This window comes from Polypterus senegalus, chromosome 3, assembly GCF_016835505.1.
Source record: "Polypterus senegalus isolate Bchr_013 chromosome 3, ASM1683550v1, whole genome shotgun sequence".
In the NCBI taxonomy this organism is placed as follows: Eukaryota; Metazoa; Chordata; class Cladistia; order Polypteriformes; family Polypteridae; genus Polypterus; species Polypterus senegalus.
In genome coordinates, this window is record NC_053156.1 from 65343091 (window position 1) to 65359461 (window position 16371).

General features: G+C 39.6%; 1 protein-coding gene across 1 annotated transcript in view; it reads left to right on the forward strand.

Annotated features, from left to right (window-relative positions):
- The first annotated feature begins 5656 nt into the window (after window positions 1-5656).
- The window catches only part of ap1s1 (adaptor related protein complex 1 subunit sigma 1), a 90691-nt gene continuing 79976 nt past the window's right edge, over window positions 5657-16371 (forward strand). The window contains exon 1 of the mRNA XM_039747385.1: window positions 5657-5820. Coding sequence (XP_039603319.1) covers window positions 5818-5820 — 3 coding nt within the window. The 5' untranslated portion in view covers window positions 5657-5817. The remainder of the gene's footprint in view (window positions 5821-16371) is intronic.

The window sequence follows — 16371 nt, forward strand, 5'->3', positions numbered from 1 at the left end:
TCTAATGAGTTTGCATGCAGTTTGTGTGAGGAGCTTGAAGACTTGGGTGCAACTGCTGATCTTAATGTGATATGGAAGACCTTCCATGACAAGACCTTGAAGGCTGCTGAGGGATTTGTTGGTGTTGCTCTTGTTCCCAGAAAGAGGTGTTTCATCTCACAGGGAACTCTTGTCTATACTGGGAACTGAGGACAGTTGTGAGGGCTCTTAGGGCTGATAAGGATGTGTTTGTTAGATGAATATATGAGCAACTGACACACCCTCTATTGTCTAGTGACCCATATCCTGCTTACAGAAGAATCGAAGCATTAGTCACATCCGAATCTGTTCCTCAAAGAGTCACAATCAGGACAAGTGATGGAATGGTCCTTATGGATGATGCTGCAATTGTGACCCACTGGACTGGCTACTTTGAGCAGCTGTTTAAAGCTGATCCTCCGGCTAAGAAGTTGGACATTGAGACTGACCCCTCAGTTAGCCGTGAACCACCCAGTCTCACTGAGAACCAGCTGAGGGTAGGGAAGGCTGCAGGGATCAGTCGTATCCAGTGTGAAATTCTCCAGGCCAGTGGTAAGGCTGTGCTCCTTTCATTGCAAGCAATTTTTGCTTTGTTTTGGGAGATGGGTTTCAACCCAACTGACTGGAAAAGAGGACTTGTCAACCCTGTCTGGAAAGGGAAGGGTGGTCACCTGGATTGTGGTAACTACAGGGGGATAACACTGCTGTCAGTGCCAGGTAAGGTCCTTGCTAGGATCTTCTGACACTCCAATAAGTTCCAATAAGATCTGTGATCTCTTGTTCACCTTACAGTGACTGGAGCAGTCTGGTTTTACGCTAAAGAAGTCTACCATTGACTGCATCCTAGCAATGAGGGTTCTTATGGAGTGCAAACGTGAGTATCAGCAGAGTTTCTTTGCAGCCTTTGTTGATTTTCATAAAGCATTTAACTCAGTTGATCGAGGGGCTCTGTGAGACATCCTGAGACTTTGTGGGATCCCCCCAAAGTTGCTAAATACAGGATACAGTATATGTGAGTACTGTGCAGAGTGAAGGCAGAACCTCTGCGCTTTTCCCAGTTGTTTTTGGGGTATCTCAGGGGTGTGTTCTTGCTCCTACTCTGTTCAATGCTTGCATGGACTGGGTGTTGGGCAGGGTGGTATGGTCCAGCAGCTGTTGGAAATCTGTTGGTGAAGACGGATTCAGTGATCCAGACTTTACCAACAATGCTGCGATCTTCGCAGAGTCAATGAAGGCACTCATTGGGGCTCTTGAGAGACTGAGCAAGGAGTCTGAGTGTCTGGGTTTGCGAGTGTCTGGGATAAAAGCCAAGATCCAGGCCTTTAATGACTGCTTGGGCACAGCCATCAGCAATGTGATGTCTCTGGAGAGAATGTTGACCTTGCTGGCCTTTTCAAGAAGTTTACTTAGCTTGGCAATGACATTCATGTCTCTGGTGATGATGCTTCCTATGACATCAGTAGATGGTTTGGGAGAGCATGAAGGGTCATGAGGTTTCTGGAAAGGGGTATGTGGCACTCCTGATACCTTTGCAAAAGCATGAAGGTCCAAGTCTTTAGAGTCCTAGTGCTTCCTGCTTTACTATACGGTTGCAAGACATGGACCTGAGAAGAAGACTGGACTAATTTGGTACTGTGTCTCTTCATAGAATCCTTGGGTACAGTTGGTTTAACTTTGTGTTGAACGAGCGTTTGCTTACGGTGTCCCAAATGAGGCTCATTATCTGCCTTTTGTGGAAGTGTCAGTTACGGCACTACAGCGTAATTCCCCATGAGGGTGCTCTGGCTCACAGGATCCTCATGGTTGAGGACCCAAGCAGCTGGACCGGGCCAAGGGGATGCCCACAAAACACCTGGCTGCTGCAGATAGATGGTCATTTCCTTTGGGGTGAATGGACCATGTGTTTGCCTGGGGGGTTGCCAACTGGGATCCTGACTTGTTTTGTCATGTGGTGGGTGCGGCAATGAGCTGTACCAGTGCACCCATTTCCATGCTCATATCAAGATGTATAAAAAGTAAACTTGGAGTAACACTACACACATTTTCACGGCAGCCTCAGAACATGCATATGCATGTTTCTGCTTGGTTTTGTAAATGGGCAGCACCCAGCATCAAAGCAGGGCTACTGTTTTGTGTGGTTTCCCTTTCTTCATTAAATACACTGATATTACTTGCATATCATTTGCAAATTTAAGGTACTTGCATGTAATCAATCTGTAAAAATATAATGGTGTAAAGAATGGCCAAACTATTCCAACTATCATGGCTGCTTTAGCATTCTTAAAAGACATTGTAAATGGAAGAATTAGAAGAGCGTGCATATTTAGAGATAATACTGCATTCTTATCCCATGATGATGACTGGCTTCTAAGTCGATTTAAATTAAAAAAAAAAACTATACTGTTTGAGCTTTGTGCTGAACTGGGGCTAGCTTTACAAAGACAGACTTTGAGGAATTGTGTCTACCTGTTTCTTTGAAAGTTCTATCCATTCGCAGGTTTTTAGCCACATGACCTTTTCCACATGAACTGGCTAACAGACTGGGTATTTCTCAGTCATCACTGAGTCACATCATGCTAGCTGTATGGGATGGTATTATCTGTTTGTCATTCAGATATACAGTATAAGATTTCCATACACTGTAGTTGAAAAAGCAAACATCAAAGCATAATTCGCAGCAACATCTGGTTTTCCAAATGTAAACGGAGCAGTAGACTGCACACACATTGCTGTTAAGGTACCTTCAGATAATGAATTTGCTTATGTAAACAGAAAGCATTTCTACTGTATTAATGTGCAATTTATTTGTGATGTGAAAATGAGTCTCAATGTTGTGGCGAGATGGCCTGGCTCAACTCGTGATGCATTCATTCTGAGAAACAGAAGTGTTGGGAATAAACTTGAAAATGGTGTTGTGTGTGGCTGGTTTCTTGGTAAGATGATATTTAATATTATCCCATTGGTCAAAAATATAATTTATCTGTATGATGTAACCATATAACACGATTAATTAGGTGACAGCAGGTACCCACTGAAGACATGGCTTCTAACCCTGTTCACCAACCCACTGACATAACAAGAGCAATGTTATAATGACCTCCACTCTCAGGCTTGGGTGTTGGTAAAACACTGGTTACAAGTGTTTCGCTAATAATTGCAGCAGCTTGCTGCTTAAATGGTGTGAGCCCTGGAATTCTGCTGCATTCTCCAGTGGTGTTGACACTTAGATGGTGGACTGCAATTTGCCTTTTCATGTTGACTTTGATATCTAACCACTTCTATTTTATTTCGGGCACTGTGTGACTTTCTGAACTTTTGTGTTCCTCAGCTGCACTATGCACTTTCTTTGCTTATACCACTACTTAAACCACCAAATATTATGTTTTCCATGCCTCTGCTTCACTGAGCAGGACATCCATTTCACATTCATTGAAATTCTTCTTTTTTACACATCCTGTTGCCATTGTCTTTTAACAAAAAACTGAATGGAAGGGGCTATTTATATTGATTTGCATATTCAAATAGAAGAAATTCTAGGAGGAGCATAAGCATTAAAATTCAAGTAGATTGGGATTTATAAAGGGAATATGAGTAGAACTTTACTTATGCACAATTTTATGTATCTGAATTTTTCATTTCTTTGTCCATACTCCATGTTTTAGTGTGAATTCTATACAAGGCGTTATATATGACACCCGAGGACTTTACCTGTGCATTATGGTTGTACTTTGTTATAGCTTTCCCTTGAAAAAATAAATACCCTACATTTGTTTCCAAGTTCCAGGCCTTTGGAGACATACAGTATGCTATTCTGATTACAGGGCCACAGTATGACCCTCAAATAAGGACTTTCAATTTGTATTTTATAGCTGACTCTCTAGAAGTGGAAGATCCAGAATTCTCTATTGCGTTATAAAACTGTCTTTATAGTTCTAATGTGCAACATTTAGTTTTACTATTTAATGATGTTTTTTAACACAGCGTTTCTCAACCTTTAAGTATTTGTGACCCGAGTTTTCATAAAAGTTTTAATCGTGCCCCCCTTAAAATTTTTTTGAAATGTAGATGCATATTTTATTATACCTATTTAACTTTTATCGACATTTATCTAACTCTATATTTATTGTTCTAGTATCAGAATGTACTGTAGTTTAAGTTAATTTGTTTTGGTTTCAACAGATTTTTTTTCTTGTTTTCTTTTTTCACATCTTTGCGCCCCCTTTTTGTTACTTCGCACCACCCTAGGGGGGCCTACCCCACAGGTTGAGAACCACTGTTTTAACATGTTATATTGTTTTGTGTTCAAAAGCATTACATAGGAAAACTTTGAAATCACTTTTTTTTGGTTTGGTACCTTCTGACTTCTGACCAGTATGAGAAAACCCCCATATATGATATACCATTTGACAAGTCTTGACATCCAGTCAAGATGTGTTGAACATTTTGGGGTTACAGCTTGTTTTTTGCCCTGTAGACCTGAAAAACCCTACTTTTCCCATTTTTGGACCATGTTTTGAGCAGGAAATTACACCTTTAAGATAACCCATCAGGTGTCTATGGCAACATGATCAAAAGAACTTTGTGGAGAACAATTTGTGCATGCAACATCAACTTATCCTAGGGGTTCGCCCTTAATAGGATATGAGGGGTCAAAGTTACACCTTTCCACAAAAATTCAAAAAATAATGGATTGGTAATACATGGAGTGTTGTTGTATAAGGTTGCTGATCATGTATTTAATATTTTTAATATCTGATATTTTACTGGTAGTCTACATCCTCTAAGAGCCACTCCCAAAAGGTCAAAAATGAGTAATTTCAAACATAATCATATCAGGTATTGTTTGAGACTATTTCAGGGTCAGTGGTTACAAACATGATGTTATTTTTGATCTTAGGGATTTAGTCCTTAATGGACCTCTATCAGAGGGTGAAAAATGTCAAATTTCTATTAAAATTGAGAATATTATATTTTAAATATTTAAATTGAAGAACACATTTTAATATTTTATATATTGGATTCAACTATTCTTTTGTTTATTATGTACTTTTACCTCATGAATTAAATCATTACATTTCTTATGAACACTGTGAATTAGGGTAGCTTATGTTACTCGGGCTTTTTACGTAATTATTACATAAACGTCTACCTATCCATTTTCTAACTAGCTTAATTCAAAATCATTGTATCCGGTCCGCTTGAGTCTGTTTTGGCACAAGGCAGAATTAAAGTAACCCTGGACAAGACCCAAGTTCATCAAACGATACACGCACGCATACTGGGCCGATTTACCACTGAAAATTAACCTTACGGTGTTATAGTACTAAGACAATTAACTCGAGCTAGTTCAACACCATGCTGCCCTACTTTGGTTAAAACTCACTTTTAAAATAACGAATTTCCTAAAACGTTTGAGAAGTATTCTTTGGTGGCAAATTACGTCTTATACCTGGAAGCTTGTATTAAATGTGAACGTAGCTCCGCCACACCTTTTTTAATACTGTGTCACTGAAACTCGCCAAAGTGTAGAGATGAAACTGCGTCTGAAGACAAGCAGCGTATTGTTGCCATGACAGCATGTTCGGCACTTTCCGGAAAGCAACCGCCAACGAACTCTAACACGCATGCTCAACGCGCATTCGCCCCGCCTCCCCCTCCTTCTTTCTGCTTCGCTTCACCGTATAGTGATGGCTGAATCAGACTCCAGGAATTAACCTGTTTCGTCCAATACGGAACCACCGCAAAGAAGTCTGAGAGACGGATACGCACGAAGTGCGGAGAACTTGGGCGGAAGACAAGATGGTAAGGAAGAGTTTGGGTGGCCGTATTCGGGGTTCCGTTCCCCTTTGTCACACGAGGAGCCGGAAGCGTGACCGTGCAGGTGAGTCCGCAGGTATCCTCGCGCGGTTTGGCAGGTGAGCGACTTAAAATAGGAGGTGGCAAACCCATGGCTACGGGGGTTGGCACTTAAGGCTTCAAGGAAAGTCGAACAGAGAGAAGCCTGGCCAAACAAAGCTGCGGTTCGTTCTTTTATACCTTGGTCGTGGAGTGTAACTGGGCTGAGTCGTGTCGACGCGAGAGATACATACCTTTATTTAAAGGGGACTCCTAAACTCGGCAGCATTTTCTGTCCCTTCACTTCTGACGTGGGCATGCGGAAGGGGAAGGATTTCTGATGAGGCAGTAGCGGCAGGTGCGGTAATTGTTACTTGAGTTGACAGCTTTTATACAATCGGCAGTATTAGTTCAGTAAACTTAGCTTTTGAATGAATACCATTTTATCGTGATTACTTTGTAGCTTTTTTTTTGCTGAACATCTCCTCGACACACTTTGCGAACAACGATATCTGTTAATCTTGGAAGTGTAGGTCGCGACTTGAGATCACAGAAGGAACACGTAGGATCCTGAATATAAACACCATGACCACTTTTCTAAGTATTGTCACCAGTTAGTTATTCATCGTTCATGGCAATTTTTTGACCGTGCTGCTAGCTGTATTTCATAAAGTAACGAAGGACTTGCATTCAGGCTTGGTTTTAACTTTGTTCAGTTTCTTATAGTCCAAATGTTTGGTGTGCAACATTTTCTAAATTCCATTAACTTTTATAGAACAATTTCATTTAGAACACTTGAACACTGAGGTTTCATTGTATGTAGTTAGTTGACAGATTGCATTTTTTTCACTTATGGTTTTATATCTTCATATTTTTTGTTTATTTTTAGTTATATACTTACGTTGAAACCAGCTTAATCCATTGAATAGATTCAACCCTGACAACACAGGCAACAAGGCAGGAAACACCCTGGAGTGGCTAACAGCTTAAAGCAGGGCACACACATAAACATTCACAATCACGCACGCTAACCTCAGCAGTACACCAACCAGGCATTGTTTTGGGGATGTGCCCTTGCAACATCTTTACAAAAGTGTTGAAAAATGTTTAAAAGAATTAAGCATGAAAAGAAAAGCATTTGATGTTATTTGCAGGTGTATCTCTTCAAATCACAGTATTACAGTATTTAGCAGTAAATTGTATCAAATACTTACATTAACACTGTAGCTTATACTGCATCTGCTAAATTGGAAAAATAAAAGTAAAATATTTTACTCCTGGGTAAAGGGGAATGATTGTGAAAATGGGAAATGTTAAGCAAGTCTTTATTTGTAACTATAGACCATAACCTCAGATTAAGAAAGTTGTTGAGGTGAAAACCAAGAGAAAGTGTGTTGCTTCAGGCCAAGATTGAAACATCTGTATGCTGTGTAGATGACCAGACCAGAAAACCCTATCATTTGAGTCATGTCCAGTATATTTTAACTCTAGAGCCTACAGGAATGGGTAAATTAAAGGATTACTCAGGACTCCAATGCTTATGTTTTAAAGTAAAGAACAGTTTTTCAAAGCTGTATGGAAAGAAAAGCTATTATAAGGATTTTGAGGTTAATAAACTTTTTTAAACACAGTGCTATTGTGTATATTAAAAAAAATCTCCTCTTAGACTTATTCTCAATAAGAGTATAATCCACCTTACGGTCAGAGCTTCTTGCTGGCAGTTAGCATTACTGTGGAGACCTTTCAGGCTTCATGTCCCTGACCTTTCCAATGTAAATTTTAAAAATTGCTTTAGGTGCCATTGTTTTATTGAAGGTGAGATACTGTAGATAACAGAGGACTATATATTAACAAAAGTTCTTAAACTTGATTCAAAGATCCAAGTGTGGGTAGGATATTATGAAGAAATAGAAAAAAAAACCAGTTCAGAGAGCTGATATTACCCAAAACGATGTTGCCTGCTGAGTATTATGTTGGTTTGCTTATTACCCATTATAATCTCCTGGCTTTGTCCTTTTAAAGTCCAGGGGCCTCATGTATAATACCGTGCGTAGAACTTGCACTATAACATGGCGTAAGCACAAAAGCCGAAATGTGCTTACGCACAGAAAAATCCAGATTCAGGAATCTGTGCGTACTCCAACTTCCACGTTCTTCCGCTACATAAATCCCGATCAGCGTGAAAAGTAACGCTCGTGCACGCGCTTTATGTAACACCCCAACTCTTCCCAGAATTACGCCTCTTTGAATATGCAATTGAATATAAATCGCCCTTAAGCTCAGCCTTCTGTGAAAAGACAATGGGAAAAGCACAGGGGAAAATATAAGAATTTCAGCGAATACCAAGTGGAGGCAAAGGAAAAACATACTATTTGTTCAAATAAACCGTGGTATAATCACCAAAAGGAATTTGATTTGAGTGACATAGCGTGTTGGAGAAACTTGAAAGCTCACATTCGCAAAATCGCACAGTGCCAGAAATAAAAAAGAATTCACATATCAAAGTCGCCATGAAAAGGCGAGTTGTAGCCCACTGTCTGAGTGTCATATGAAAGCTTATTAGGGTACAGAGAAAAAAAGGCACACAGTGGGGAAAAAGCACGAAATGTCAACTTCAATCTCGACATTTCCACTTTAATCACGTAGTTTATTTTGTCATTAAAGTAGATCATAAACTTCATCTTAAAATCGTTTAACCAGTTTTTCAAATCACATCGTAATTAAAGTAGCACGTTAAATGCTTTGTTTTGAATTTGATCTTCTATGTGCTTTATGTGTGTGAATTACTACTTGCTTCTTAAACTGGCTCTCTTCCTCCAACTGGACACAGAATCCATTACATTCATGATATTACAGCTCTCTGAATAACTAAAATACTGAGATGTATACATGATATTATTTTTATGATGATAGGAGTTAACGCACGTTATTAAACATGTGTTTCACTTCGATGAAATAATTTATTGCAGCAGTACTCAGGGGTTGCTCTAGGCTTGTGGTGGCACTGGGCAGAGGAAGAATCGGTGGCTCCTTCAGCCGCCAATGTCAGTAAGGTAGCTTATGCACGGTGGATGGCCACGTCCATTGCAGACACTGCATAGCCGCCTCGTGCTCGTGACACAAGCATTTAACTTTTGCCGAAATTTGTTGTTGCGTTTTTAGCTGTGTTGTTATTTTCTCTTTCTGTTTTATATTCAATATTTATTGGCGTAGCCGCCACTGCAGTCTTTGCTTTTCTTTCCCCAAATACCCAATCACCACACAATCAGCTCTGTAATAGAAGTTAAGCCATCTGTAAGCTTAGAGCGCCGATTTTTCAAAACGTTTAAAGAACATTGAAATATCTTCGTAGTACATGTTTAATTATTCTATCCTTCACGACACTCCCAGTGAAGAATATAGATTATTTAAATGAAGTTAAAGTTTTATCTGTATAATATTATAAACATATTTTGCTGCATTTCACCTTAAAAATGATATCGTCATCATATGTAAATACGAATCTGTACAGGAAAGGCTTTGAAACGTTTTGCCATGGCTGAGGTAGCGTGTACTTGATGCTGTATACTCATAATTCTCTTTCCGATCAGCTGCTGCTGTGATTTTCACACTCAGATACAGTGATATAAATACTCCGAGTGGTGCAATGAGAGTAATATGGAAAAAGATGATCCGCTGTGGCAACTCCTAACAGGAGGAGCTGAAAGAAGAAGAAGAAGGTGTAGTGAGAGTAACAACGCTAAAGCAGTTATGGTATTTGGAATACTATGGCTAATCCCTGGACCATTATATTGTTACAAGTTAATTACAGTCAGATGCGTTACATTAATAAACAATATGTGGTTAGTTTCAGTGTATTTATAAAGCCGCGTCAGGAAAATAAGGTGTAGCCACACAGGAACAGTAACATTGCTTTGATGCTGGGTGCCGCCAGTCTGCAAAACTGAGCGGAGAACTTGCGTACGACGAGGTATGAGGTACCGTGGAAAAGTGCGTGGCTTTACACAAAGTGTAGGTTTTATACATCACGATTTGAACGTGGAAAAGTTCTTACGCAACATTTCTGTGCGTACGCACCGTTTATACATGAGGCCTCAGGTGAGGTCAGTAAAAGATAAATGAATAAGTAATTTTATGTTCCAAAATGGTGTTCCTATGGGCATACTATGAAATTTAACCAGTAATAGCTCAGTGTGATGTTAAAGATCATTCAGGCAAGTTGCTTTTTTTTTTTTCTTCAAATCGCACTGCACTAGGTGCTGTACTCATATAAACATTTAGAACTTGCACTATTATTACAGAGTCTGTATGCAGTATAATTTTAAATGGTACATATGTTGTCTCTAAGGAGGTATAATGCTCTGAAAAGTACACATAAACAATTGAAAGGTAAATTCATATGGAGGTCTCGATCAAAAGTGTGAGCTTGGAATGCTAGAGACCAATGCTTGCCGATAGCTTATGTAAGGCAACTCCAGATCAAGGCGTCCCTTGTCAAGCAACTTGGTTCCAGAGGTGAAACACTTGTAGTATGTCACAAACTCCAATGTTAATTTCTTCTCTTTCAGTACCAAAACAATAGTCAGTATTACAAGATCCAGTTTCTACTGTCTAGACATAATCTATCTGAAGCTCTCATACATATGTACTTTATTTAAAAGGCTTTGACTCTGCCTCCCAGGTGCAGAGCAGCAAGGAGGGACTTTTTCTCTCTCTTCTTCATGTTGAACCTGATTGGGCTTAATGAGTAAGCTAGGATAGCTTGGTATAAGCAGTGAATACTGCCATCCTACCCAGGGTCTCCTCAATAAAACTTTGTGGATTTGAGCATGATAGTATGTGTATGCCAAAAACCGGAAAATGTGTACATCGGTAAAAAATCATATTTAAAAAGCCTGGCATATGCAGTTTATCCTTTGTAAATTACAGTCATCTTATAAATGTGTATATGTGAATGTGCCTTGAACCCCGCCTGGTTGCCATCCAGAAACAACTATACAGTTAGTCGTCGACTTACGACCTATGCATCTTACAACCATTCAGCTTATGACCACTACGACATCTCGCAGGCACATGACAGTTTTTGCTGTGCCAGCTCCATATGCCGTGACTCATTCACCTTGATATGAGTTTATTATTACTGCAGCGGTTTCATCTACTGTACATTCAGTTACATTTGTCATACAATAACTACAGAAAAAAGGCAATTGATCTCAGTCCAAAAATGAAGTTGACCAAGCAGTATGAGGGAAGTGACTTCAAGTTATCCCATTGTAACTGGTGTTCACCACACATGGTGTACTACAGCGCCCTTCCTTTGAATCCTGTTAACCTCCAAGGCTTCAGCATTGTTACTCACAATGTGCTACTTTGTGCAAAACTCCATGAAGGGGTAATTAAACCATATTGAACTCGTTTATCTGTTAATGTTTATTATTAAGAGGCTGAAATGTTAAAACAAAAAACATACGAGTGCTCAAACTCTGTGGGTACAATTATTCTTCTCACGGTTAACACATTGAACACTGGGAGAGGCTTACACTGATGACATAACACAGACAAAGAAAGGATTCATGAAGCTGTTAAAGGTTCTGCACCGATGTGAGCAACAGCAATAACAAAATAAAATAGGATAGAAAATCTATGCAGTGTGCTAAAAAAGATAATAAAAATGAATAATAAACAATATGACTTAAAGGACTTCTTATATAGTACCATACATAGGGTCAGGTTTGAATACATATACCAGTCTGTCTTATGTCCAAATCTACAGTGGTGTGAAAAACTATGTGCCCCCTTCCTGATTTCTTATTCTTTTGCATGTTTGTCACACAAAATGTTTCTGATCATCAAACACATTTAACCATTAGTCAAATATAACACAAGTAAACACAAAATGCAGTTTTTAAATGATGGTTTTTATTATTTAGGGAGAAAAAATCCAAAACTACATGGCCCTGTGTGAAAAAGTAATTGCCCCCTTGTTAAAAAATAACCTAACTGTGGTGTATCACACCTGAGTTCAATTTCTGTAGCCATTTCCAGGCCTGATTACTGCCATACCTGTTTCAATCAAGAAATCACTTAAATAGGAGCTGCCTGACACAGAGAAGTAGACCAAAAGCACCTCAAAAGCTAGACATCATGCCAAGATCCAAAGACATTCAGGAACAAATGAGAACAGAAGTAACTGAGATCTATCAGTCTGGTAAAGGTTATAAAGCTATTTCTAAAGCTTTGGGACTCCAGCGAACCACAGTGAGAGCCATTATCCACAAATGGCAAAAACATGGAACAGTGGTGAACCTTCCCAGCAGTGGCCGGCCGACCAAAATTACCCCAAGAGCGCAGAGACGACTCATCCAAGAGGTCACAAAAGACCCCAGGACAACGTCTAAAGAACTGCAGGCCTCATTTGCCTCAATTAAGGTCGGTGTTCACGACTCCACCATAAGAAAGAGACTGGGAAAAAACGGCCTGCATGGCAGATTTCCAAGATGCAAACCACTGTTAAGCAAAAGAACATTAGGGCTCGTCTCAATTTTGCTAAGAAACATCTCAATGATTGCCAAGACTTTTGGGAAAATACCTTGTGGACGGATGAGACAAAAGTTGAACTTTTTGGAAGGCAAATGTCCCGTTACATCTGGCGTAAAAGGAACACAGCATTTCAGAAAAAGAACATCATACCAACAGTGATGGTCTGGGGTTGTTTTGCTGCTTCAGGACCTGGAAGGCTTGCTGTGATAGATGGAACCATGAATTCTACTGTCTACCAAAAAATCCTGAAGGAGAATGTCCGGCCATCTGTTCGTCAACTCAAGCTGAAGTGATCTTGGGTGCTGCAACAGGACAATGACCCAAAACACACCAGCAAATCCACCTCTGAATGGCTGAAGAAAAACAAAATGAAGACTTTGGAGTGGCCTAGTCAAAGTCCTGACCTGAATCCAATTGAGTTGCTATGGCATGACCTTAAAAAGGCGGTTCATGCTAGAAAACCCTCAAATAAAGCTGAATTACAACAATTCTGCAAAGATGAGTAGGCCAAAATTCCTCCAGAGCGCTGTAAAAGACTCATTGCAAGTTATCGCAAATGCTTGATTGCAGTTATTGCTGCTAAGGGTGGCCCAACCAGTTATTAGGTTCAGGGGGCAATTACTTTTTCACACAGGGCCATGTAGATTTGGATTTTTTTTTTCTCCCTAAATAATAAAACCATCATTTAAAAACTGCATTTTGTGTTTACTTGTGTTATATTTGACTAATGGTTAAATGTGTTTGATGATCAGAAACATTTTGTGTGACAAACATGCAAAAGAATAAGAAATCAGGAAGGGGCAAATAGTTTTTCACACCACTGTATTTAGAACTGGCCCGTCGGAACTGAATGTGGTTATAAATCGATGACTACCTGTATATGGACTGTGCTAATCAACATCATAAATAGGCAGTCGTAATGCTACAGACCTTTGTCGTCTGGTGGAGCAGCCTCACACATGACCCATCTTGATTCTCTGGTGCGCACCACAACTGAGTGCACAGGAGCATGCACTGCATTATAGCTCTTCTCTTTTTTTGAGTGAATCGGGAAAAGGCATAATTAGCCAGTATCCAAGCGGGTGGACATTATCACCTGCCAAATGTAATGACCCAGTTTGTTATAATGAATAATATAGGCCATATGAAACATTGAGGGGTCAGCCTGTTACCTTACCAACAAGCCAGACATCACATGTAGCACCTTCAAGCACTTTCAGGCATCTGGCAATGCTAGTTTGCCTAAAAATACCCGTGCTTCGCAGCAGCGAAGTACTGCCTTAAAAGTCTTATTAAGAAGAAAATTAAACCTTTTTAAACTGAGGGAATATGTACCAATAATTATTTGTTAAGGATCTCTTTGTTTACCACATTGTGAGTTCGGCCCTCCGGTTGTAATATGACCAAGCTGTGCGCTGAGCTTACTCTTGAGCATGCAACATACAGTTGGCCATGTGAACAGTAATCTTGTTTCAAATCTCAGAGCTTGGATTGCTGCTGTCATAATCGGTTTGAGTTTCATGGTTTGTTTCAATTACGACAGTATTTGTAGGACTTGTGTTGAAGAGACATTCGGCATCTGTCAAGCGTTGTAAGTATACAACTAGTTTCATCGATAACTTCACATCCAGCTTTTGAGAGTTTAAACATTCATAAACATCAAAGTGTCCACTACTGAAATCGTCATCTGTGAATCTAAGATGCTTAAGAGGCATTGGTGGTTGTCCAAAGGTGTATTTGGCCATTTCGGTACACTTGAAAGCGACAACCGAACAATTCAGCGGCAGCCATCAACTCACATGCAGATGCATAGGTGAAGGGCTTAAGCATTTCACTCTTCTAGTGCTCCTGTGTAGAATAATTATCTCCTGTACTGTCATCAGTCCACACCTTGAACCTGTCCCAGTCATTCAGTACATAAGACACAATGTTCCTCCGGATATCAAGAGTGAGCCTGATATGGCCGTGCAATCCTCACACGGTGACTGAGCTGCAGGCTATGGACGTATATATGTACGTAAGTAGGATTCAGTTAGCGTTGGGAACCCACGTACCAAATTTCTTGAAGATGGGCCCATAAGTAACAAAGACTGTTGAAAAGTTCAATATGGTGGCCGACAGTGGAATCATACCACCGAAATAATTACCAAATTTCAGCCTTCTACCTACACTTGAATTTGGAGAATTAGTGACGTTGGAAAGTTTAATATGGCAGCTGACAGTGGTGTCATACCACCGAAATAAGTACGTACATTAGTTTCGGTTAGCGCAGGGAATCTGCCAACGAAATTTCGTGAGGATGGGGCCATAAATAAGAAAGTTCAACATGGTGGACCTTGTTGACCGTTATGACCGTTACGCGTAGAATTTCGAAATGAAACCTGCTTAACTTTTGTAAGTAAGCTGTAAGGAATGAGCCTGCCAAATTTCAGCCTTCTACCTACACGGGAAGTTGGAGAATTAGTGATGTTTGGAAAATTCAATATGGCGGCCGACAGTGGCGTCATACCACCGAACTAAGTACGTACATCGGTTTCGGTTAGCGCAGGGAAGCCGCCTACCAAATTTCGTGAAGATGGGGCCATAAATAAGAAAGTTCAACATGGCGGACGTTTTTGACCGTTATCGACCGTTATGACCGTTACGTGTAGAATTTCTAAATGAAACCTGCTTAACTTTTGCAAGTAAGCTGTAAGGAATAAGCCTGCCAAATTTCACCCTTTTACCTACACGGGAAGTTGGAGAATTAGTGATGAGTGAGTCAGTCAGTCAGTGAGGGCTTTGCCTTTTATTAGTATAGATATACATTACTTTCAGTTTTAGTTTTAGTAGTTATACAGTAGTATGGTTAAAGAGCTACTATGGAGTTTAGTTTTGTGTCACTTTCCGACAGAACTGTATACTTTATAGGTTTGGATTTAATACATTTTAAGTTTAATGTTAGTGGAAGCACTAGGTGGTTTACTATCTAGTATTGTTTTTGGCTGATAAAACAAGCATAATCAAAACCAGATGCTGAATATGAAAAATGTTACACAATTTTATAATTTGTTTCAATATTTTCTATGTCATTTGTGCTGAACAAATGTGCTCCGACTGTTGGTACATATCATCTTTTCCTTTTCTTGTCCAGAATGGGCCTATTTGTGATGAAATTTAGGTGAATTTTAAGGTTTGAGGGTTTTTACTTTAAATGTATAACAGCACACAACATATCCTGCTCCAAGACAATGTGCTTACAATTAATGCCTTCAATACTGTAAATCTCCAATACTGTTCATTATTTTCTACCAGTCATATTGATCTCTGATTCCATCTCAGGCACATACAATTTATAGACAGCATTTTGCGACCTGCAATCCTAAAAATATATCAAAATCAGAAAATAGACTGTACTGTATTCTTAGAGGTGTTATCATGAAAATCATCGCGGCTTAGGAAGAACAGGGCTCTTAGGCTTGAATCAGTGTACAGACACCGCCTAGCTGTATTGAGAGAAATAAAGAAAAACAAGCATGTAGTGTTAAGGATAGGAGTAGTGAGGCTTGAGTAAGGGCAGATAATGGGAGTATGGATAGCCATGAAATGACAAAAACAGCATCTGAGATTAGGCACGATATTTGCATTTTCTAAATTCACTTATCCAGTACAGGATCGCAGGAAACCTGGAGCTTATTCCAGCAGCTTTGGATGCATGTCAGGAAAAATCCCTAGACAGGGTGCCAGCCTATTGCAACAATACTACATATATGCAATATGTATGACATGACTGATGTTAAGAACAAAAAGAATATGACATTTCAACAGTCTAGGTTTGAGAGAGACACCTGACACACAGACACCTGAGAAATAAACTGAAACGTTACTCACTCGTGATTTTTCTATCCATATGGTAAAGGTATCTTTGACCAGCACATTCCGAGTTCAGGTGTTTGAATTACATCATTATATACAAGAAGCACAAAGAAATGCAGCAGC